The 24094-nt window shown below is 43.3% G+C and overlaps 1 protein-coding gene across 5 annotated transcripts in view; it reads right to left on the reverse strand.

Annotated features, from left to right (window-relative positions):
• EIF2AK4 (eukaryotic translation initiation factor 2 alpha kinase 4) overlaps positions 1-24094 on the reverse strand; it is a 109460-nt gene that overhangs the window by 81729 nt on the left and 3637 nt on the right. For 4 of the 5 annotated variants that reach the window (XR_007152828.1, XM_047861810.1, XM_047861811.1 and 1 more), the window contains exons 2-6: positions 16260-16372; positions 12171-12273; positions 5830-5982; positions 2827-2904; positions 1519-1667 (exon numbers count right to left, since the gene is read on the reverse strand). Coding sequence is in view for 4 of the 5 variants with exons in the window: in XM_047861810.1 (XP_047717766.1) it covers positions 1519-1667; positions 2827-2904; positions 5830-5982; positions 12171-12273; positions 16260-16372 (596 nt within the window). In the remaining variant the exon portion in view is untranslated. Of the gene's footprint in view, positions 1-1518; positions 1668-2826; positions 2905-5829; positions 5983-12170; positions 12274-16259; positions 16373-24094 lie in introns of those variants that run through there. The other variant, XM_047861814.1, reaches the window with a different exon arrangement.

The following is a 24094-nucleotide window of genomic DNA, read 5'->3' on the forward strand; positions in this document are numbered from 1 at the left end:
ATCTTTCATGTGTAGTTGAACCCCGAGTACCACCCTCTTGTCTCCAATTCTCCTGCCCTGTTCAGGTCACCACCAACGTTCTCCTGGATACATGATATATACTCCTTTATTAACTAGTCTCTCCACCTCCAACCTACCTGTCTTCCCCTACTCCGAGCCCCTCCCACATTGTTGACAAGACCCATTAAGATTTGAGTCTCTCGTATCACATGTGTCGACATATTCCAAAAGTTAGGGAATGGCTGATACACTGGAGTTCTGTTTAAATTTCTACTTCTAAAGTTCTTTGTGCAACCAAGGGCACACTGAAATTTATGGAGAAAAATGTAAAAGCAAAGGTTTAAAATGATATGGTAGGCTTATTAACATAAATTATCTAGAAGCACCTCTACATTTGCTCAGCTCCCTCCAACAGATGGTGCTAACAGACATTTTAGACCATGTCATCTTTTAAGTTGCTTACAGTGTGTAAATGGTTGGTTTAAAGGTGTTTTACATCATGACTGTTAAGTACAAATACAATGAGAATGTTAAAAGTGTTAGTAAGACAAGATGTATCATGAGGATTGAAAGAAAAATAGAATTTTAAAAGTGAAAAGTATCAAGAAAACAATAAATGTGGTACAAACAGAATAGGCTGTATAACAGCAATAACAATTCTGAAAGATAAAAATCAGACAAAGTTCGAAGGGATAAAAAGGCAAAATCCAGTGTCATTGATGTTTCCTGTTTTCACCCAAAAGATGTATATATATTGAGTGCTCATATTGTCTATGTTGGACTCGTCCAGAATTGAGTTTTAGAACAACCTTTAGGAACTGAATTCATTCATAAGTAAAGCAGCTTCTGAACTCCATCAGAAATAGCCATCCCAATGCAAACAAATGGAATTTAGAAGCAGTAACACTGGTCTCATAGAGGAGGATCTATTCTAGATTATGGAATGTTCACAGGGGGTTGCAGTATCATTAGGAACTTCACCCATGTTACCAATTTTTCCAAGTAGCTGTGGCAGTATGTAAAAATAACAGGTATTTTAAACAAAACTGCCAAATGTTATTAACTACACCTTATAAAAGAGTTAGAGATAAATCAATTTTAGAAGATTAAATTAGGTGTCTGGACCTTGACACCTGAAAAAAGAAGGAAAGAGGATTTAAAAAAAAAAAAAAAAAGGAGCCAAGTACCAAAGGGGTGCCTGGATGGCTCAGTCGGTAAGCATCTGACTCTTGGTTTCAGCTCAGGTCTTGAGCTCGCGTTCCCTGAGGATGAGCCCCACATTGGGCTCTGCACCGATAGCACGGAGCCTCCTTGGGATTCTCTCTCTCTGTCCCTGTCCCACTTACTCTCTCTCTCTCAAAATAAACTGAAAAAAAACCTAAAAAATATATATATATATTTATAGGCTTTGAAAGAGTTACTGAAACTGTGATCTGAAAATTCCATCACATGGCACTCCAAGTTATCTTATTTCTTCTACAACTTTCTCCTTCCAGATCAGAAATCCTAAGGACTTACTTAGACCTTCCAGAGGAGTTGGTCCGATGTTTGCCATTTCCTACGAAGTCGGGAAGGCCTCCATGTAGACTGGCAGCTGTTCCATGTCCTCCTAGGTCTTTCCTACAATTTTGATCTTGGTTTGATAAGTTAGCAATTTCTAAACGCTCCTAGAAAACAGAAAAGTAAAACCTACTTTAGATACAAGTCATAAATAAGAGACAATCACGGTACATAATCATTAATTCAGCAGAGAGTGAAAATTTTATTTAAGCTGAATGCTTTCCAGTGGAATAAAATTGAACTTTTAAAAATGTAACATCCAGATATATACTGGTTCAAGAACTGAAGGCCAGGGTTAACAGTTTCAAGAGAATGTGAATTTTATAAATGAAAATGCTTAACATCTCAGAAGATGCATGAAAATTTAGGGAGAAAAGCAAGAGGGGGTAAAGAGAAGAAGACAGGCAAAGAGAATGCTGGCGGGCAGGTGGATCAGAGCAAGAGAGAGCTGGAGGAAACAGTCCCATCATCTTACATTTGTGTACGGCTCTGTATTTTCACAGACGACACTTATCTGTGGGAATAACTACATGAGAAGGAAGGGAGGCATCATCAGCCCCATTTTAAGTGATGAGGAAAATGAGTCACATTTAGTGTCACCTGTCAAGGTCACAGGGCCGGCAGTAAAAACGCCGAAGCTTTAAGCCAGGTGCTCCTTACTCGTACATCAGTGCCTCCTCGCAACACCGCCCATAGTTGCCCTTAAGTTAAATGCCATAATTCTACAAAGCAGAACGAGTAAAATTTTCTCTGGATTTCTCCAAATGTGTGTAACTGGTTTTTTGACCAAGTTGCAGTCAGGAAAAATATAGGAAAAAAGGCTTTTTCCTCTTCCACCACTGCTTTTTAAACCTGCCCTGGGGGATCCTTCTTTTCCATCAATGAATGAAATCTCCAGCAGAACGATATGACTTCCATTCGTCGTATTTTCCAAGTACTTATTAACAATTTTAAAGAAAGAAACGGAATTCCAGTCTGGGCTGATATCAAAGCTTCGATCTCTGCTCTCCCTGGACTCATCTGATAAAGTACGGTGATTCCATCAGACTGTGTCATCTACAGATAACACACAACTCTAAGTTTTGCTTCCTCTTTCGGGGAATCTAAAATACGCAATGAATACCACTTGGGGGATTTTTTTTTAGTGCTTCATTTTCAGCTTTACTACTATTACTAACATTGCAGAGGAAAACATCATCAAGGGAAATAACATTTTATGTTTAGCAAAATGCAAAATATTTTAGTATGGTACAACTGATACAGTACCTGCTTAGCCATTTCTTTCCTTTTTCTCTCTTTTCTCTCTTCTTCCCTCCTCTGAATCTCATGAAGGATTTCACGTTGCTGAAATAAAACATACTGCCATCAAATGCCAATCTCTGAAACCCAGACAATATATAAATCCTACAACCACAAAAAAACCTTTTACATTTCTGTAATTCAAGCCCTCCTTTCCTAAAAGGCCTGAATATACAGAACCTGACAGCAAACTATAGTTAGGCCGGTTGTAGCAGGTCCTCTGCAGTGGTTGTTCCCATTTAGTAAGGTTTCAAGACTAGGGGGAGGGGCGGTGACTCCCCACTCTTCATGTTTCCATGTAGAAAGACTTTCACTACAGCATCACCCTTGGCCTCGCACTTCTCCCCACCTTGATTTATTCCCTCCTCTTTGAAGTCTGCCTGTCTATGAGAACACACATTTGCGTCTGTCTGCCCTCGGCCACAGGGGTGTAGGGCCAACGTGGTGGAGGTGGGCTGAGCTGTCTTCAGGGCCTTGACCAGGAATGGCAATGACCCGGGCACCACCCCCACATGCTATAGACCTTAAGCTGCATTCTCTAGTTTGCTCAGTATTCAAAGCAGTATTTGGATCTCCATCCATTTAACTCCTGTATTTGTTGTTCAAGTGGATCTGAATTAATGTTGAGAAAAACAGTGCATTTTTGAGTCCCCTAAATTCCAGGTGTAGTGAGTTCAAGCCCCACGTGGGGCTTGCTGCTGTCAGCATAGAGCTCTCTTCAGATCCTCTTTCCTCCTCACTTTCTGCCCCTCCCCTGCTTGTACTCTCTTCTCAGAAATAAACATTAAAAAGATTCTCTCTCTCTCCCTCTGCCTACCTCCCCTACTCATGCGCTCCCTCTTTCTAAAATAAAAAAAAAAAAAAAAAACAGAAGTAACAAATGAATAGGGCCCACAAAGAGACAGGTATTAACTTATAAGCACAGGATGAACAAAATGAAGGGGGAAAAAAAAACCCCAAAACCGTCAGTAAGAACCTAAGAAAAGCAGAATAACAAACCCTAGGGGTGCCTGGGTGGCTCAGTCGGTTAAGCATGTGACTTCAGCTCAGGTCATGATCTCGCAGTTCGTGGGTTCGAGCCCCACGTTGGGCTCTGAGCTGTTAGCTCAGAGCCCGGAGCCTACTTTGGATTCTGGGTCTCCCTCTCTCTCTGCCCCTCCCCCACTCGTACTCCACCTCTCTCTCCCCAAAATAAACAAACATTAAAAAAAAAAGAAATAGTTACATAGTAACATCTACAGGAAGAAAACTAGAAAGCCTCACCAAGAGATAAAAATAAATGAAGAAGAACATTCCTGGATAGGAAGTCTGAATATTGTCAAGATGTCAATTCTTCCTAAATGAGTATATAAGTCTAGTGCAGAGAGTTTGTTTTGATTTTGAGAGAACAATCCTGCAGTTCACCTGTAAGGATAAGTGGGTAAGAATGGCTGAGGAAGAAAGAAAAGCATAAATAATGGAAAATGAAGAGGGGGGAATTGCCTTTTCAGATATTCAATTATTATAAAAGATACAATAATTCAGAGTCTGGTAAGGAGTCCAGGGAAAAAAACTGAACAAAATAGATAATTCACAAATAGAACTTAGTATACTGAAAGAGTTAAAGTACACTTTAAAGGAAATAATACAAATCAACTAAGAAAAAAAATGGAGAAAAAAAAACTTAGGATGCTCATTTTTATAACCCACACCAAAATGGGTTCTAGGTAAGTTGATTGAAAGACTAAATAGAAAAAAAAAAAAACAAAAAACACTAAGTTAAAAATCAAGGAGGAAACTTAGATACGTATTATTTTCTTTGGTGAAAGGATTTTTTTTTAATTTAATTTTATTTTTAACATTTATTTATCTTTGAGACAGAGAGAGACAGAGCATGAACGGGGGAGGGTCAGAGAGAGAGGGAGACACAGAATCGGAAACAGGCTCCAGGCTCCGAGCTGTCAGCACAGAGCCCGACGCGGGGTTCGAACTCACGGACCGCGAGATCATGACCTGAGCCGAAGTCGGCCGCTCAACAGACTGAGCCACCCAGGCGCCCCGGTGAAAGGATTTTAAAAATAACACAGGAGTGTACACACTTGTGCAAACAGATTGAAGAAAAAAATACAAATGGTTAGTGAACATAAAAAAAAAATTCCATCTCTGGCTTTGGTACTCATTTGGGTAGGGGATACTTGTTCCACAGAAGGAAGAAGAAAATTCAGTAAAACTCAGTAAATTCCGGGGCACCTGGGTGGCTCAGTCAGTTAAGTGTCTGACTTCGGCTCAGGTCATGATCTCACAGCTTGTGGGTTCGAGCCCTGTGTCGGGCTCTGTGCTGACAGCTCAGAGCCTGGAGCCTACTTCGGATTCTCTGTCTCCCTCTCATTCTCTGTCCCTCCCCCACTCACACTCTGTCTCTCTCTCAAAAAAAATAAATAAACATAAAAAAAAAAAAACTCAGTAAATTCCTAGGGCGCCTGGGTGGCTCAATCGGTTAAGCATCAACTTCAGCTCAGGTCATGATCTCCAGGTTTGTGAGTTTGAGCCCCTCCAACGGGCTCCACACTGGTGGTGCAACACCTGCTTGGGATTCTCTCTCTCTCAAAATAAATAAATAACTTAAAAAAAAAAAAAACCCTCAGTGAATTTGTGTGCAGGTTAACAAGTTCAGAAAGACCATAAATAAAAGAAGTTTGGTTAAACAAACCTTCTTCTCTTCTCTTTAAAGATCTGGACTAGACTGAGGGTTCTAGGAGCAGCATTAATATATTGGGAGGAAATACATACATACATATATATATATGGAGAAAACCACTCATAATATTTCTCAGTCACTCTTTGGGCCTCTTCTCATGTGAATCTAAAGTTCTTGAATCAAACGCAGAGCAAAACTTAAATAAAGATAAGTGTGTAGGCAGAGACAGAGAAAGAACCCAGAGGAGCTCGCGGTGTTCTGGGCTCGGCTGCCGGTAGGGACAAGGGTCTCACCTCCTGCTCCACTTTCTGCTTGGCCTCCAACAGCCTTCGCTGCTCCTCCTGAGCCCGTCTTTCCAGCATTTCTTCATGGAAAGACTTGGGAGGGGGCTTGTTATGTTCGCTGAGAAAGGACTGCACGTGGTCGGCCAGTTCAAATATCATCACCTAAACATGCAGATGAAAATCAACCACAAACGGTAAAATGACCGGAAGACAGGGCCCAAAGGAGACTACAGAAAGTCAGGCAGGCTGTCAGAGGCCCGCTTACAACGGTGACACTCACTTTGCCATGCCACGTTCTGAATTAGGTATATACGATGCAATCATGGCAGGAGAGAGCTTTTTTGGGGCTCACCAGACAAAAAACTTCACTTTTCTTTTACAGTCCTTTTTTACTTTATTGGCATTTTCTGTATAATAAATCTGACAAAAATTTTTTTCTGTACAAACAAATCTGATAAAAGGATTTATTAACACTGCACAAAAATAAAGTACCTTCCCAACTAGAAAACCTATCTAGATAACGATGGCTGAAAAATCATCGCCAGCTTAAAAGCCTTCATCTGTCCATACAGTGTACTGAAAACATACGTTGGGGTACAGAGGCAAACACTTCGAGGCCTCACTCTCTCCCTGCTAGTAACAGGTCAGTAGGAGGCTGATCCATACTAAGAAAGAATTTCATTCCCATGTAGGGCAGCACTCGTGGATAGGACCAGAAGGAAAAATGCCCCCCTCTCAGACATTCTTTATGTGAGCATAGGAGCCACTTTCCTGCACCCCTAGGAGTCATAAATCACATCTAAGGTTGGTAAGCTCATAGCACAAGGGTCTCTGGGACCCCAAAGTGACCACTCCAACCCCCACCCCAACGAGGTCAAGAATGCCAAGCTCCTTCTGCAGATGAGGACCGCCACTGAGAATTTTCTTTTTCCTCAATTACAATAAGGCAGTTTAAAAATTCTTTTTTTTTTTTTAACGTTTATTTATTTTTGAGACAGAGACAGAGCATGAATGGGGGAGGGTCAGAGAGAGAGGGAGACACAGAATCCGAAACAGGTTCCAGGCTCTGAGTGGTCAGCACAGAGCCTGACGCGGGGCTCGAACTCACGGACCGCAAGATCATGACGTGAGCTGAAGTCGGACGCTTAACCGACTGAGCCACCCAGGCACCCCTAAAAATTCTTATTTCTAAAGGGACTTGAGAGGGTGGTAATTAGTAATAAAAGTCACTGTACACAAGAATACAGTCAGTTCATTTAGTGGTCAGTTACCTTCCTCTTGAGGAGCAAATACAAAGACACCACAGCTCTGGTTGGAGGAAGTTAATGTATTTTCTTTTTCTTTTAAATTTTTTTTAGTATTTATTTATTTTTGAGAGAAAGAGATAGAGTACAAGTGGGGGAGAGGTAGTGAGAGAGGGAGACACAAAATCTGAAGCAGTCTCCATGCTCTCAGCTGTCAGCACAGAGCCTTAGGAGGGGCTCGAACCCACAGACTGTGAGATCATGACCTGAGCTGAAGTCAGACACTTTACCGACTGAGCCACCCAGGCACCCCAATGTATTTTCTGATTATAGCAGAAGCTGTGGCATTCACTGGATATGCTTCACTTTATAGTTAAGTCTAGAGTCTAAGTAGGATGCAAATTCTTCAAAGACAAGCTCTTTTAAGAAAAGTTGGGGAAAGTAGGCAGTTTCTGTGATGTCAATGAGAAACCAATTCCACACCAGAAAGGAGGGAAGAGTCAAGCGGTGCAGGGGTTTTCTTTTGCCAATCGATTTAATTTAGTAGCATTTTCTGTGCAAACACATCAGATACGATATACAGGACTAGATGAAAATAACTGCTTTCCACAGTGGCTCCTGTCCCTCTCTCCCTCTGTACCTATATGGCTGATTGTCTTGCTTCTCTCAGCACTCTGCTCAAATGTGACGTCATCAGAAGCCTCTCCTTATTTATACCAGCCACCCCACCATCACCTCACAACACCTATCTGTATTAGCCAGGGTGCTCCAGAGAAATAGAACCAATAGGATAAGGTAGGGGTGTGTGTGTGTGTGTGCATGTACAGAGAGAGGGACTGATTTTAAGGAATTGACTCATGCAATTACAGAGGCTGGAAAGTTGAAAAGCTGTGGGGTAGACCAGCAGGCTGGAGACCCAGCAAAGAGCTGCTGTGGCAGTTGTGGTCTGACAGCCCTCTGGCAACTCCCTCCGCTTCCAGGGAGGCCAGTCTTTTTCTGTCAAAGCCCTCAAGGGACTGGATGAGGCCCACACATTATGGAGGGTGATCGGCTTAACTCAAACTCTACTAATTTAAATGTTAACCTCATCTAAAAACATACCTTCAAAGAAACACCTAGAACAACGTTTGTCCAAATATCTGGGTACCATAGTCTAGCCAAGTTGACCAAATTAATGATCACAACATCTATTACAACACAACTGAAATAAAAAATATGACAACACTGGAGCACCTGAGTGGCTCAGTCAGTTAAGCATCCGACTCTTGATTTCAGCTCACTTCATGATCTCATGGCTCCTGAGAACGAGCCCTGTGTCGGGCTCTGTGCTCATTCCTGTTTGGAATTCTCTCTCCCTCTCCCCTGCTTGTGTGCATTAGAACATTCTCTCTCTTAAAATAAATACATAAACTTTTTTTTTAAACGACAACATCAAATGCTGGCAAGGATGTGGAGAAACGGGATCACTCACACATTGGTGGTGGGATGTAAAGTGCTAGAGCCAATCTGGAAAAGTTTGGCAGGTGCTTACAAAATTGAACATGCCACTAACATATACCCACAAATGCACTCCTGCATTTATTCTAGAGAAATGAAAATTTATATTTACATAAAAACATAAATTTTTTAATGAGGGGCATCTGGGTACCTCAGTCGGGTAAGCATCCAACTTCGGCTCAGGTCACGATCTCACAGTTTGTGAGTTCAGGGCCCCCCCCCCCCCCCGCCACTGGGCTGTCTGCTGTCAACACAGAGCCCACTTCGGATCCTCTGTCCTCCTCTCTCTGTGCCTCTCCAGCTCATGTGTGCTATCTCCCAAAAAAAAATAAACATAAGGGGCGCCTGGGTGGCTCAGTCGGTTGAGCGTCCGACTTCGGCTCAGATCATGATCTCACAGTTTATGGGTTCGAGCCCCGCGTCGGGCTCTGGGCTGACAGTTCGAAGCCTAGAGCCTGCTTTGGATTCTGTGTCTCCTTCTCTCTCTGCCCTTCCCCCACTCATGCTGTCTCTCTCTCTCTGCCTCTCAAAAATAAAGAAACGTAATAAAAAAAATTTTTTTTAATAAAAAAATAAATAAGTAAACATTAAAAAAAAAACCCTATAGGGGTGTCTGGGTGGCTCAGTCGGTTAAGCATCTGACTTCGGCTCAGGTCATGATCTCACAGTTTGTGGGTTCAAGCCCCGTGCTGTGCTGATAGCTGGAAGTCTGGAGCCTGCTTTGGATTCTGTGTCTCCCTCTCTCCACCCCTCCCCTGCTTGTGCACACGCTCTCTCTCTCTCTCAAAAATAAACGTTAAAAAAAAATCCTATATATGAATCACTCAACAGCTTCATTTTTTAATAGCCAAAAACTAGAAACAACTCAAATGTCTTTCACCTGGTGGATGGCTAAATCAACAGTGGTATATCTATACCATGGAATACTACTTAGAAATAATAACTACTGATACATGCAACAATCTGGATATGCTAGAGAATTATGCTCAGGGAAAAGAAAGCCAAGGGGCACCTGGGTGGCTCAGTGGATTAAGCAACCACTCTTGGTTTCAGCTCAGGTCACGATCTTATGGTTCATGGGACTGAGGCCCGGTTCGGGCTCTGCGCTGACATCATGGGAGACTGCTTGGGATTGCCTCTCTCTCTGCTCCTCCCAACTCCCAGTCTCTCTCTCAAAAATAAATAAACTTTAAAAAAAAAAAAAAAAAAAAAGGAAAGTCAGTATCGAAGAATACATACTGTATGATTCCACTTACATAACATCCCTGAAACTGAGTAAAGGGTACATAAGATCTTAGTATTATTTCTTAAAACTCCATGTGAATCTATAATTATCTCAAAGTAAAAACTGTAATTTAAGAGAAAGCCCAAGAAAGGGCATCAGAAGCAAAAATAAACAAGTGGGACTATATCAAATTCTAAAACTTTTGCACAGCAAAGGAAACCATCAACAAAATGAAAAGGCAACTTATGGAATGAGAGGAAATATTTGTACATCACCTATCTGATAGAGCGAATAGTCAAAATATATAAGCAACTCATACAACAGCAACAAAATCCCAAATAATCCAGTTAGAAAATGGGCAGAGGATCTAAATAGACATTTTTCCAAAGAAGACATCCAGAAGGCCAACAGGTACATGAAAAGGTGCTCAACATCACTCATCATCAGGGAAATGCAAGTCAAAAGGACAATGAGCTATTGCCTCACACCTGTTAGAATGGCTGTCATCAAAAAGATCAGAGATAACAAGTGATGTGGAGCAAAGGGAATCCTTGGGCACTGTTGATGGGAATGAGACTGGTTCAGCCGCTGTGGAAAACAGTGAGATCGTTTTCTCAAAAAATAAAAACAGACTACCATATGATCCAACGACCCCACTTCTGGGTACCAAAGGAAATGAAAATAGGATCTTGAAGAGATATCTGCACCCCCATGTTATTGCTGCATTATTCGCAAAAGCCGAGTCATGAGAACAACCTCCGTGTCTGTCAATGGATGAATAAGGATGTGGTACACATATACACACACAGAAACACTTTGTGGCCACGAGAAAGGACATCCTGCTGTTGGCAACAACAGGGATGGACCTTGAGGGCATTATGCTAAGTAAAATAAGTCAGACTGAGAAAGACAAATACTGGATGATCTCACTTATATGTGGAATCCAAAAAAGCCCAACTCCTAAAAACAGAGACTGGGGGTGGGAGAAGGGAAGCGATGTTGGTCAAAGGGTACAAACTTCTGGTTATACAATGAATAAGTCCTGGGGATCCAGTGTACAGCTCAGTGAATACAATTAATAATACTGTCTTGTAAAAAATAAAGCAAAGATATTTTCAAAAAAATATCACACATTACGGATCCAAGAAGCCAGAGGATTCTATAGTCGAATTTTCAATATAATTCCGCGTTATTTTTCAGTTAGACATCAGACTAATTAGAGAAAACTTTGGAATAATTCCTAGGGACTAGCTTTTTATCCAGGCTGTTCTACAATCACCTCTGTAGCTCAACAATCACTAAACATCTTGGAAACAGTACCAGGCGGGGGGAGAGGGGTGAGCGGGTCATGCTGTGACTTGCTGTGTTATAGAACGTAACTGGAAAACAGTCCAGTCACTTTACCACAAGTCCAAAAGAGACACAGAGGCCTGGGGTAAGTCCTTCCTTAACTCTTCTCAGTTTTTACAGGATGGGATACTTAAGCATGAGCTGCCTAGGCTCATGTGAATATGAGTGATTTTACACAAAAGCGAGGAAAAGACAGATGATACTTGAAGGGAACTGGTCTGGGCTAAGAAACCCAGAGTAAGTCACCTAGTCTAGCCCTCCAGCGAGATCTACCACCCAAGGGGAAGCTCATGCATATCTTCATGTGCGGAGGATTAAAAGAGAATTAGTAACTAAATGGAAATGCTAAGATACAAAAGGGACGTTGAAGGAGTAGAGTATGTCGCTAATCACCGAGAAGGAAAACAGTAAGCTCTTCTGATATGAAACACGGGCAGGTGGCAAGGTTTGGTCAGAAATTACTTGTCTGGGGGCATCTGAGTGGCTCAATCGGTTGAGTGTCCGACTGCAGCTCAGGTCACGATCTCATGATTTGTGAGTCGGAGCCCCGCATCGGCTGGCTACTATCAGCCTGTCCGTGCAGAGCCTGCTCCGAATTCTCTGTCCCCCTCTCTCTGCCCCTACCCTGCTTGCACTCTCCCCAAAATATACACAAAAGAAGAAAGAAAAAAAAAAGAAATTGTCTGCAAACATTTTCCAGTGTAAAGGTTCAAGTCAGTATCAAGTTATGATGCCAGGTCCAAAGCGTGCACACAGTAGGGCCAGGGTCACATGGACTCTTTTCAGAATTTTGAAGCATCAATATACCATTGATACACACTCTATGAATTATCATTAATCAAAACCATAAATTAAAAAAAATACACATAACAATGTTCCTCTTTGTACCTAGCAACAAAAAACATTCTTATCAAAATTGGGTTTGAGGTACAATGCAACAGCCTCTAAGCCAAAGAAAAGGCAGGAAGGTGAACACTAGTGAACGGGATGAGATTTCTACTGTCCTCTTACAACTCCAGTTAAACATATCTTACCTCTCCACAATGTTTTTTGGCCACTTTCTCTAGGTGGGATTTTAATAAATGAACACTCTCATTTGACAGACCTTTGGCATTCTTTAACTCTATTTCGGGGACTCTGGAAAAGAAAAAGACAAAAAGGAGTTATGCCAAAAAAGTATGGCCTCTTTGCGTTAATATCTGCTAAGTGCAACCTTGAGGCCCAGGGATTTCCTACAGGCTTCTGTACCACCAGCAGCATTTCTCTTCATCTCAAAGGATTTCAACGGCATCCCAGCAACTCTGCTGACACATTGCTTGACATGGGGTCACCTGTGGCCCCTGGGGGAGAAGCCCGCGGGGACCAGACTTACTGGGCTCCATTCTGACTTGCCCCCAACAATTACCCAGCTCTCACAGTTCACCCGCAAGAGTCCAAGTGCTCTGGGCTCATTCCTGTGCTCCAGCATAAAATAGGCCAAGCACAACCAGGCAAGATGAAGCCTCGGTTGGGGCACCTGGCTGGCTCAGTCAGTGGAGCACGTGACTCTTGACCTCGAGGTTTTAAGTTCGAGCCCCACGTTGGGTGTAGAGATTACGTAAAAATAAAATCTTTAAAAAAAAACCCAAAAAGCAGACGAGGACTCAGCGATCCATCCAGCATCCCCACTACATGCATGTTGTGTCACTCCTTGTGATTGCCAACAATATGGAAATGCTCACTCACCCACTCACATCTGAATCTACCTGTGTGTGCTCTGCAAGGATGCCCAGCACGCTCGTCTCCCTGCAGAGCACAAGCGAGACTCAACACTTTTCTGTGCGAGGTACGCAGCCGCCACTCCTCAGCTTCCCCTTGATTCCCCATCAACAGATATCCAATAACAGTTCACTGACATCAAACCGACTTTATTTGATTTCGCTGAAGAGAAGCTGGCTCTACTTCCGACCAATTATTTCTGAGTAACTGATGGGATTTTAGTTTAGCAAAGCCTTTACTATTTTACTACCTCTGCGTTCTCTCACTGCCCTGGTGTGGTAGGTTGCTACATCATTATCTCCTTGGATAGATGGAAACCTGAGAGAAAGGAGTTCATACATATGAGAACAAGAAAGGAAAGGCCATACATACAGTCCTGAATATGGTCCATCTAACCCACAACTCTCTCACATCAAAGACTATCTGCATCCAAGACTATCTTGCAGCAAAACAAAGTTTTCCTGTACCATATCATCTCCAACAATAAGAATGCTCCCCCAAGTCAAACCTTACATAACTTTTTTAATTCAGCAGTCATTATATAGCAATCAATGTTAATAGAATGATGAAAAAACCCATCTACAATAATTAAACTTTAAAAATCCGCCCCCCCAATTTTTTTTCAGCTTTCTATGTCCTTGGCACATAATTAATAATTTTAAATAGCTGAGATTATAATGTCTACTTTATGGCTCTTTTATAATCATTTCCGTGTTTTTTTTTTTTTCTTTTTTAGAAATCATCCCAGGGCACCTGGGTGACTCCAATGGTTTTTTTTTGTTTTTTTTTTTTTTTCAATGTTTTGAGAGAGAGAGAGAGCACAAGCAGGGAAGGGGCAGAGACAGGGGTGGGGGAGGGGGGTAGAGCAGAGAGAAAGGGGGACAGAGGATCTAAAGCAGGCACTGAGCTGACAGCACAGTGAGCCCTACACGGGGCTCAAACTCACAAACCGTGAGTTCATGACCTGAGCCAAAGTCAGACACTCAACTGACTGGAGCCACCCAGGCCTGACTATTGATTTTGGCTCAGGTCATAATCTCACAGTCATGAGATCAAGCCCCCCCAGTGGGACTCCATGCTGGGCATGGAACCTACTTGAGATTCTCTCCCTCTACCCTTCCCTTGCTGGCACACAGGAACACTCTCTCTCTCAAAATAAAATCAATCAATAAATCATCCCAAAATATTTTTATCAATTAGACGCATCAAGATTTGCCAGAATGGTCCCCTAGTGTAGTGGTTCTCAATCAGGGGTGACTGTGTCCCCAGGGAATACCTGTCAATGTCCAAAGGCTGACAAACTACATTCCTTGCCTACATACCTATTTCATTCGGCTCATCCTGTATTATGTCCTTTATAGTAAGCTGGTAATTAGTTGAAAGCAAAGCCTTCCTGAGTTCTACAAGCTGTCCTAACAAATTTCCAAACCTAAGGACAGGGTTGAAGGCCATATTTACAGCTGGTTGACTGGAAATGCGGTACGTGCAACTGGGGTTTGAAGTTTTGTGGAACTGAGCCCTTAACTCGTGAGGTCTGCAATAACCACAGCTAGTTTGTGGGGCACCTGGGTGGCTCAGCTGGTTAAGCATGTGACTTCAGCTCAGGTGATGATCTCACGGACCACGAGCCCAGCTTTGGGTGACTTCGTGCCCCCCAGTTCAGGAGAGCACGAGCTCCACTTCTGGTGAGCGCAAGCCCCACATCAGGTGAGCCCTGCTTCTCTCCCTCTGCCCCTTGTGGGATTCTCTCTCTTTCTCTCCCTCTCTCTGCTCCCCCACCCCCCACTCACTTGCACCCTCCGTCTCTGTCTCAAACAACGACAACCACAACACATGGCTAGTTCATATCAAAACCGAACCCAGCTGTCAGAAAAGACACCACCTATTTGGTGTCAGGCAAAATAAAACCTAGAGAGACACTGCCTTGTTTTTCTTTCATAAATGTAATTACCCTTTTACTAATTCATTAATTAACTTTCTAAATACCTACTATACCTACTCTAGGCGCAGTGTTAGAGGCAAAAGAGGGTTACTAGATTCAAGCAGCTCATCTTGACCTCTCTGAATTTTCTGGATAACAAATTTCCATAAATTTACCACCCACTCTGTGAGGCATTGCATCCTTTTATTTGTCACTTTTCTCCACTGGTTCCTGCACAAGAAGCTCAAACCACAAATATCATCCAAGCCAATCTGCCTCTCCGTGTGTAATGTCTCAGGAAAGATTACATGAAATATACATATACTTCAAAAAGGCAATATGTGGGGTGCCTGGGTGGCTCAGCCAGTTGAGCGTCCGACTCTTGATTTCCGCTCAGGTCACAATCTGAGGGTCGTGGGATCGAGTCCTGCATTGGGCTCTGTGCTGATAGCATGGAGGCAGCTTGGGATTCTCTCTCCCTCCCTCGGCCCCTACCCCAGTTAGTTGCTCACATGCAATACTTGACCACTGACTGCCAACGCTCTTGCTCTACCAGTGGTTCTCACCCAGAGGCAGTACGCTTTCAGGGGGAGTTTGAAAATGGTGGGGTCTTGTGGTTGTCTCACAGATTGAAGAGCACTTCTAGCATCACTGGGATACAGCAAGCCCTGCATGGTGGAGACTCATCAGCAGTGCCCCTAGTAACAGAGGGACTCAAAACTCCTTTTTCCTCTAGGGAATAAAACTTCCATTAGGCCCAGAAAGCTATTGCTACTCTAAGTTTTAACACCAACCACATTTTAAAACTAAGTATACAAGGGTTCTACTGGTTCTCACACGTTTATCTTTTTCTTTTTTTAATTTATTTTTATTTTTTGGGAGAGAGAGAGTGTGTGCACGCACGCGCACACACACATGCAAGCAGGAGAGGGGCAGAGGGAGATGGAGAGAGAGAATCCCAAGCAGGCTCCATGCTCAGCGCAGAGCCCAACACGGGGCTCGATCTCACAAATGTGAGATCACAACCTGAGCCAAAATCAAGAGTTGGACGCCTAACCAACTGAGCCACCCGGGTGCCCCATCCCTTTCTTCTAGATTGTTCCTCTTTCCAATTTAGGAAGAATTAAACAAAAATTAACACATCAGAAAAGAAGAAAAAAAGAAAGAAGAAAATTAACACATCAGAAAAAGCAAACAATTGGTCACGGAGCAAATATTAGTATCTGGAGTGACTGTTCTACCACTGTAAGCAGACTTAACATGAGACAGGTTTCATAAAAATGTTTACTGCTGATGTAGTTTTGATGAAATACAGGTGACAGGGAATGAAATTTTAAGTGGAATGGAGGCAGGAAGAAGGAAATACCATTAATGTCAATCTGGTTCCATGATGTCAAAACAGAGAAGTGATGTCACATCAAAAGGTATTCATAAATGTACTCACACATCTGGATAGGTTGGTGGGCATTTGACCCTCAAATCCACTTTCACGTATACTTCTTCACCAGTTAGGCCCTGAGGGTACAGAACTAAATTGATTTCAGGAGGCTCATTGACCTAAAAGAGAAAAAGAAAAAAAAAAATTTTTTTTCCTGCCCCAGAGAGCCAACCATGAGCAATTAAGATAATGACCATCTAGCTCTAATGTTCAACTTTTCAAATAGTAAGTTGTAGTTGTACTTTTATATAGGTGTTCGGTCATCTTTTCCTAAAGTGTGGTTTAAAAACAAAACCCGTGGGGCACCTGGGTGGCGCAGTCGGTTAAGCGTCCGACTTCAGCCAGGTCACGATCTCGCGGTCCGTGAGTTCGAGCCCCGCGTCAGGCTCTGGGCTGATGGCTCAGAGCCTGGAGCCTGTTTCCGATTCTGTGTCTCCCTCTCTCTCTGCCCCTCCCCCATTCATGCTCTGTCTCTCTCTGTCCCAAAAATAAATAAACGTTGAAAAAAAAAATTTTTTTTAAATAAAAAAAATAAAAAAATAAAAACAAAACCCGTGCCAGAGAGACTGCATTTTCCCTTTCAAAGTTATCTAAGGAGTGAGCCAAACATTCCACGTAAGCTTCCATTCATTCAATAGATGTTACTGAGCGCTGATCCCATGATTATGCATGGGTACTGATCTACAGGCTAGGAGTACAGGGGTAAATTCAGACAGACATGAGCCTAACTGGCCAATACAGATAAGAAGGCAAATGAGGGGCGCCTGGGTGGCGCAGTCGGTTAAGCGTCCAACTTCAGCCAGGTCACGATCTCGCGGTCCGTGAGTTCGAGCCCCGCGTCGGGCTCCGGGCTGATGGCTCAGAGCCTGGAGCCTGTTTCCGATTCTGTGTCTCCCTCTCTCTCTGCCCCTCCCCAGTTCATGCTCTGTCTCTCTCTGTCCCAAAAATAAAATAAACGTTGAAAAAAAAATTAAAAAAAAAAAAAGAAGGCAAATGAGTATTCTCAGTAGTGATGAGTGCTGTAAAGAAAACAAGGCAGGGGCACCTGGGTGGCTCAGCCCATCAAGCATCCAGCTTTGGCTCAGGTCAGGACCTCACCGTTCCTGAGTTCCAGCCTCACATTGGGCTCTCTGCTGTCAGCACAGAGCCTGCTTCAGATCTTCTGTCCCCGCCCCTACCGCCCCCCCCCCGCCCCGCCCCCCCCCCCTGTCCCTCTCCTGCTCTCTCTCTCTCAAAAATAAATCAACATTAACAAAAAAAAAAAAAGAAAGAAAGAAAGAAAGAAAGAAAGAAAGGCAAAATGATAGAGTCAGACAGGTATGCCAAGGAAGGACCTCTTGAGCAGGAAGAGTTTCAATTGGAATCTGAGTAATGAGATAATAACAAGTGAAAACCTTATCATGGAAATCTGATGGCGATTCTAACTTGGACATGCTTTCATCCAACTGCTTTTCGCCAAATAACTAAATATTCTATTTATTGTTCTTTAACTTATTAAATGTGTTTTTTCCAAAAAAGGTCTGAGGCAGCTGATATTATCTATAATATCTATATTATCTATAATATCTATAATTATCTATAATTTCATCCCTGAGAGAAGGGACGCTGAGGGAAGAAACGTGTACTCTCCTGGTCCAGGCACTTCACCAACTCTGCCAGGTAGGCCCCATCTCCGTTCTACAGAGCAAGCAGCTCGGGCTCAGAAAGTTTCCGTTTCTTGCCCACAGGTACACGGCGACAAGGCCAGATTTCAGATCCAACCTTGACTCCAAACCTGTGTCTTTCTCATTAGCTGCTCCCTTGCTAGTGCCGATCCGAGATGCTGGGGCTGAGCCTTGACTTTGCCTTGAAACACACAAGTAGCCAGGGCAAAAAGGGAAATGTGACATTCTTTCACACTTCCCAGAAAAGGAAAGGCATAAAAATCTTTCAGGGGCAAGAAAGCACTTAGCAACACTAAATTCTAACAGATGTTTACAACACACGGTACCCCGAATTACATAATAAACAAAATTCTCATCAACCATGCGTATAAAATACATAAGGTCAGTTTTCATGAGGCTTTATCCTAATCCTTGCTAAAAGCTGTGGTAAGGCTCTGCGTGGTCCTGCAAGGGTTAAACACCCCGTGAGCCAGGAGGTCTTTTATCTACTCATTCAGCCATCACGCCTCATCACCCACACTTATTGGGCATCGCTCTGTCAGGCACTGGTAGCACACCAAAGAGAGAAAACAGACATGGTTCCAGCTGTCACGGAACTTGGGAACACAAATAATAAATACACAGGTTCAAGTTCGGAAAGTGCTGTTGAAGAGAAGGTGTGATGCCCTTGAACGGTGATGGAATAGGGCACCCCAAAATACGCCACGTTGGCATGAGCATTATTTTGAGCTAAGGGTTCTTTTTTTTTTTTTTTTTAATTTTTTTTTTTTTTACGTTTATTTATTTTTGGGACAGAGAGAGACAGAGCATGAACGGGGGAGGGGCAGAGAGAGAGGGAGACACAGAATCGGAAACAGGCTCCAGGCTCTGAGCCATCAGCCCAGAGCCCGACGCGGGGCTCGAACTCACGGACCGCGAGATCGTGACCTGGCTGAAGTCGGATGCTTAACCGACTGCGCCACCCAGGCGCCCCTAGGGTTCTTAAAAACAGAAGGTGCAAGAAAGGCCCTCCAACCTTCTCTTTTCTTCCTGAAAGCAGGCGATAAAACTCTCATGTGAAAGATGCCCTCCTATATTAAGAAGGAAATCTTCTCACTACCAGAGACAGAATATCGAGGCCGAGAGAATTCTGTACAAACAGAACTTGGTAAAAGGACTCTTGTCTTTCTTCAGCCTCCCCGGATTTGTTAGTTACTTTTCCACAATTCCCTCTCTTTGTTCAACCCACCATCTAAACACCGAGGTCTGGCCACTTCTTTGGGTCTTCATTTTCCTATGGGGTTTCCTATCTACGTGTAAAGAATCTGTATGCTATTCTCCTGTCGGTCTGCCTCATCTCGTATCAATTAAATTCTCATATCTAGCCAGAGACCCCTAAGAAGACAAAAGCAAAATCTTTGTCTCCCTACACTCTAATTCGAGAACGACTGGCAGTGGATGTGAGGGAACATACTTGGACGTGGTCATCAGGAAGACCCATCTGAGGACACCACACCTAAGGTGAGACAAGCCAGAGACGGAGCATTCCAGACAAGGGAAAGGCACGTGAAGAGGTTCAAAGTGAGCAAGAGGTTGGTGTATTCCAAAAACCAAAGGGAGGCCAGCATGCCTGGAACTGAGGAGGGATGCAGAAACCAGGTAAGCAGGTGTGATGAAGATCGGCCGGGGCACAAAGGGCCTTGTCAGCCAGGTGAAATATCGGGCAGGGTTTTAAGATGGGAATGATATGATCCAACATATATTTTGAAAGATCACTTTGGTGGCTGAGTAAAGAGTGAACAAGGTAGAGTAAGAGCAAGAGTCAAAAGCTACTGTAACAATTCAGCCTGTGTTGGTAGCAGAGGAGAAAGAAGGTGTATGTGAGATAAGGTGGACAAAAAGACTGGGTCTCCAGGGAGGGAAACAGAAGGAACAGGCCTTGTCCCAGATGCTCCTGAGGTGGAACGGGTTGAGGACAGAGACCATCCCCTGCTGGGGTAACACGGGCCTGGAGGTGACCTTGCCAAGAGCAGGCTCCACGGGCACCGAACGCAGACCCTGGTGTGATGAGGGGTGAAGGTGAGACTCAGTGAGTCTAGACAAGCCCTTCAGGGAGGTTTGGGCCTTAAGTGCACAGAGAATGGGGCCACAGACAGAGGAGGATGTGAAAGCAAGGGAGGTATCTCTTGCTCTGTCTTTAAAGATGAGAGATACTAGAGCGTGTGAGGATGCTGATGGGAAGGAATACTACAGAAGAACTGGAAAGAGACACAATTAGGACCTATCAGAGGGCAGACAGCCATGGATCCTGGGCACAAGAGAGACAGACAGGAGGAGGGGCCCTTCTTTAGAATGACAGAGGAACGTGAGAAGAACAAGCAGGGAGAGGCTGGTGGGTTTCCGCGGAGGAGCCTCAAAGGTTTGAGTGTGAGACTAAACTAACAGGGCTCCAGGCCTCCTAGTTCCCCTCTAACCACGGCAGACAGCCGTTCCCTGCTCTATATATTAGACAGAACTTTGCATAGGAAGCATGTAGCTGCTAAGAGCAGCTAAGATACTTAGTTGCTAGGAAGAAAAGGAAAGATTATTGCCATGACCAGCCAGTCTTCTTCAACAGACTCACTTTTGGAAAAACCTTTTATTATGGAAAATTTCAAACGAGCTGGTAAGGATACAATGAACTCCATGTGCCTACCATACAGTTTCAACAATTATCTACTGATGGCCAACCTTGTGTATCTATATGTTACCCCTACCCGCAAACACCACCTGAGATTATTTTGAAGTAAATCTTTCCAACCAGTCTTTGCTGTTACTGTTATTCATTTTCTAACAAGAATCCAGCATGGTAGGGATGTAAAAATTGAGAGAAAGGCTAGACTCAAACAAAATTTTACCGGTGCTTTCTCCACCAGATCAAACCTTTTCAGCCTTTCTCATCTTGCAGGCCACAAAGTTTGGGAAGACATTATGATCACCAACTTATCATTTTGTCAAGAGAATACTCTTTTGGGAGCGCCTGGCTGGCTCAGTCAGTGAAGCATGAGACTCTTGATGTCAGGATTGGGAGTTCAAGCCCCATGTTGGGCATAGAGAGCTTACTCTAAAAAAAGAAAAAAAAAAGAAAAAAGAAAGAAAGAAAGAAAGAAAGAAAGAAAGAAAGAAAGAAAATACATTTTTGCTCCCTATTATATATTCATTTCAGAAAACAGAGAATGCTTTAGTATCAAAGTAGGAGGGGGGTCAATTTATCTTATACTAATAAATCTTCACTTAAAAAAAAGACTATGGGGCCCCTGGGTGGCTCAGTCGATTAAGCATGCAACTTTGGCTCAGGTCATGATCTCATGGTTCCTAAGTTTGAGCCCCATGTCAGGCTCTCTGCTGTCAGTGCAGAGGCTGGAACCCGCTTCAGATTCTGTGTCTCCCTCTCTGCCTCTCCCCTGCTCGTGCTCTGTCTCTCTCTCTCTCAAAAATAAACATCAAAAAAAAATTTTTTTTTAAGAATAAAAATAAATCTTCACTTACACATTATTCTGCCTTTCATTTTCTAACTTGGCTGTTGACCAGTGAAAATTTTATTTCAGAACAAACCAGTGAGAATATTGCTCTAACTCTGTATGACTAATAGCTTACAAGAGGCCAAAGAAATAGGTAAGAAAATGAGGGGAAATGCCACACAAACGGTTTTCTTAAAGTAAAATACTCCCTACCTGACAAGCCCAATGTACGATGGGCAAGTCAAGATGTTATAATGCAAGCACACCACCCAGGAGTTAACAGCAGATCTTCTGTTTTTGAAGCAACAAAACGAGAGTAGCCCTCTATAGCTTCAAGGAGCAAGAATTAGGTCAACGTAAGCAGAACTAAAATTATCAGCAAGCTGCGTAAGTAGAAACTACAAACATAAACCAAAGGATAGGTCTTTCCTGGGCCCAGGGTGGAAATGAACTTCCAACACACAGACACGTACCACATGAAGTGAGGTATCCCGGGACAGGTAAGATAGCAGATCTGGTTTAACATTCCCTTTTGTCTTCATCAAGGAAGTGAAAAGTGTACGTCAGTGTAACTAGGCCTTACAGGAAACGGTACAGAGAGCCCTTCACTGTGCGCCCAGAGTCACGGGAACAGGAAGCAACCTTCAGAAAAACGAGGCCGATTGGGGGATTACACAGGTTGAAGATATTCTTTACTAAAGGGAATGCTTCATAAAGCACAGTGAATCCAGTTACAGCTTGCTGGCAAGCCTCAGGGGAGGAGGCCTCTGGGGCAGTACCTGAAGCACAAGGGGGAACAGCATATACAGAACACTGGGGCCTAAAGAAGTTGTAAGCACCCTGCAGACCCTCGTGGGCTGGACCAGCCATACACCATGCAGGTCTAGTAGTGTTCCCGTTATTTCCACAACAGGACACCAAGCACAGCAGTGACAATGGCGGTGAGCCAGGTAATGCCAAAAACAAACTTTGAGGAAGAGGAAGTTTTGTAACAAAGTGAAGAGACTCCTGGGTGCGTAGAGGTTGCAGAGCTTTACCAGGCGCACGAGCCCAGTGACGGGGGCTTGGATGAAGGAACAGACCGAGGCCACTGAGGAATGACATACTACTGGACAAAATCTACCAGCTTGTCTGGATCTGAGTACCCAGTAAAACTAGCTCCAAGAGCGGGGCACCGAGCTATCAGGTGTCTGCTATCTTTTTCTTTTTTTTTTTGAGAGAGACAGAGCACAAGTGGGGAAAGGGCAGATAGAGAGACAGAGATGGAGAATCCCAAGTAGGTTCTGCACTGTCAGTGCAGAGCCTGACATGGGGCTTGAACTCATGAACCGTGAGACAGGACTTGAGCCAAAATCAAGAGTCCAGTTCCCCAAGTGACTGAGCCACCCAGGCACCCCCAGGTGTCTGCTACTTTCAAGGCCTTTATCTTTGGCTCACAATTTAACTGGATCAGAATGATATACTTCTCCATAGGACATAAACTTCAGGGTATTTCCCAGCAGACCATTAATTGTTCCCCCAATATCCATTCTCTCCTTATTTCTTGGCAACAGAGCCCCTGATTTTTTAGTTGGATGCAATCCTTTGCAGCTAAGTGTGGCCATTGGGTTAATCTCTGGCTAATAAGATGAAAGAACTAACACAGGCAACTTCTTTATCCCTATCTCCTTCCTGCTGACTGGAATGCAGATATGATGGTTGGAGCTCAGGCAGCTATTTTGGACCATGAACAGCAACTTAGAAAAAGCCCTAGACCCCAGACTTCTGCGCGCAGCAAACTGAATTTTGTTAAGTTTTCTTTAACATGTAGCCAAAGTGAATCCTACCCGATACAGGCACATTGGGGGTGGGGGGGTAAGAACAGTCCAGGAAAAGTGACTTTAGACATAAGAACAGACTATTTGCCAGGCTTTCCTTGAGCAAACTGGAAGGCTTCTCAACATGAGAAGAGGCTTTTAGACAAGCTATGTTTAGGATATCAAGCATTAGCTCACATTAAAGCATTCAAGGAGTCCTGGAGCTGAACAGGGCTCCATTAAAAATGATGTAACAATCAGGATGTGCTGGGGAGGGGGTAGGGAGGGGATCCTTTGTGCATTTGAAAGATAAATGGTTATTAGAACAGTGTTGGTAAAGTTCTCTGACTTAACCGACACAAGGAAGTAACAAATTCCTGGAATATTTGCAGGCAAATAAAATAAGGGATAACCAAAAAATTTTGAGAACACTAAGGAAGAGGAAAACACAAAGCAGAACGTATCAGATACAAAATATATTAACTATAAGATATACATGAGAAAAAAACCAATTTGTTTCAAAGATTAAAATGCAAGTGAAATGAAACCAGCATAAAAAGTAGCAATGGAAGCAATTATAAAATAGAAGTTGTATGTGCTTCTCCTTGGGATCGTGAAGCCAGATGCTCTCCTCCACTGTTACAGAGGAGCACACAGCCAATGCCCCCACACATCCCCTGCTGCTGAGTCTCATGTGCTTTTCTCTGGGCACTTCCTAACACTCAGGGCCAACAAAATAAACTGGTTTAAGAATGTGTCTCTTTTCTCCTCATTAAGATAAAAAAAAAAAACAAAACAAACTTCTGCACAGTGAAGAAAACAACAATCAACAAAACTAAAAGGCAACGGAGGGCATGGGAGAAGATGTTTGCAAATGACGTACCAGATAAAGGGCTGGTATC

The sequence above is a fragment of the Prionailurus viverrinus genome, chromosome B3 (assembly GCF_022837055.1).
Source record: "Prionailurus viverrinus isolate Anna chromosome B3, UM_Priviv_1.0, whole genome shotgun sequence".
NCBI lineage: Eukaryota > Metazoa > Chordata > Mammalia > Carnivora > Felidae > Prionailurus > Prionailurus viverrinus.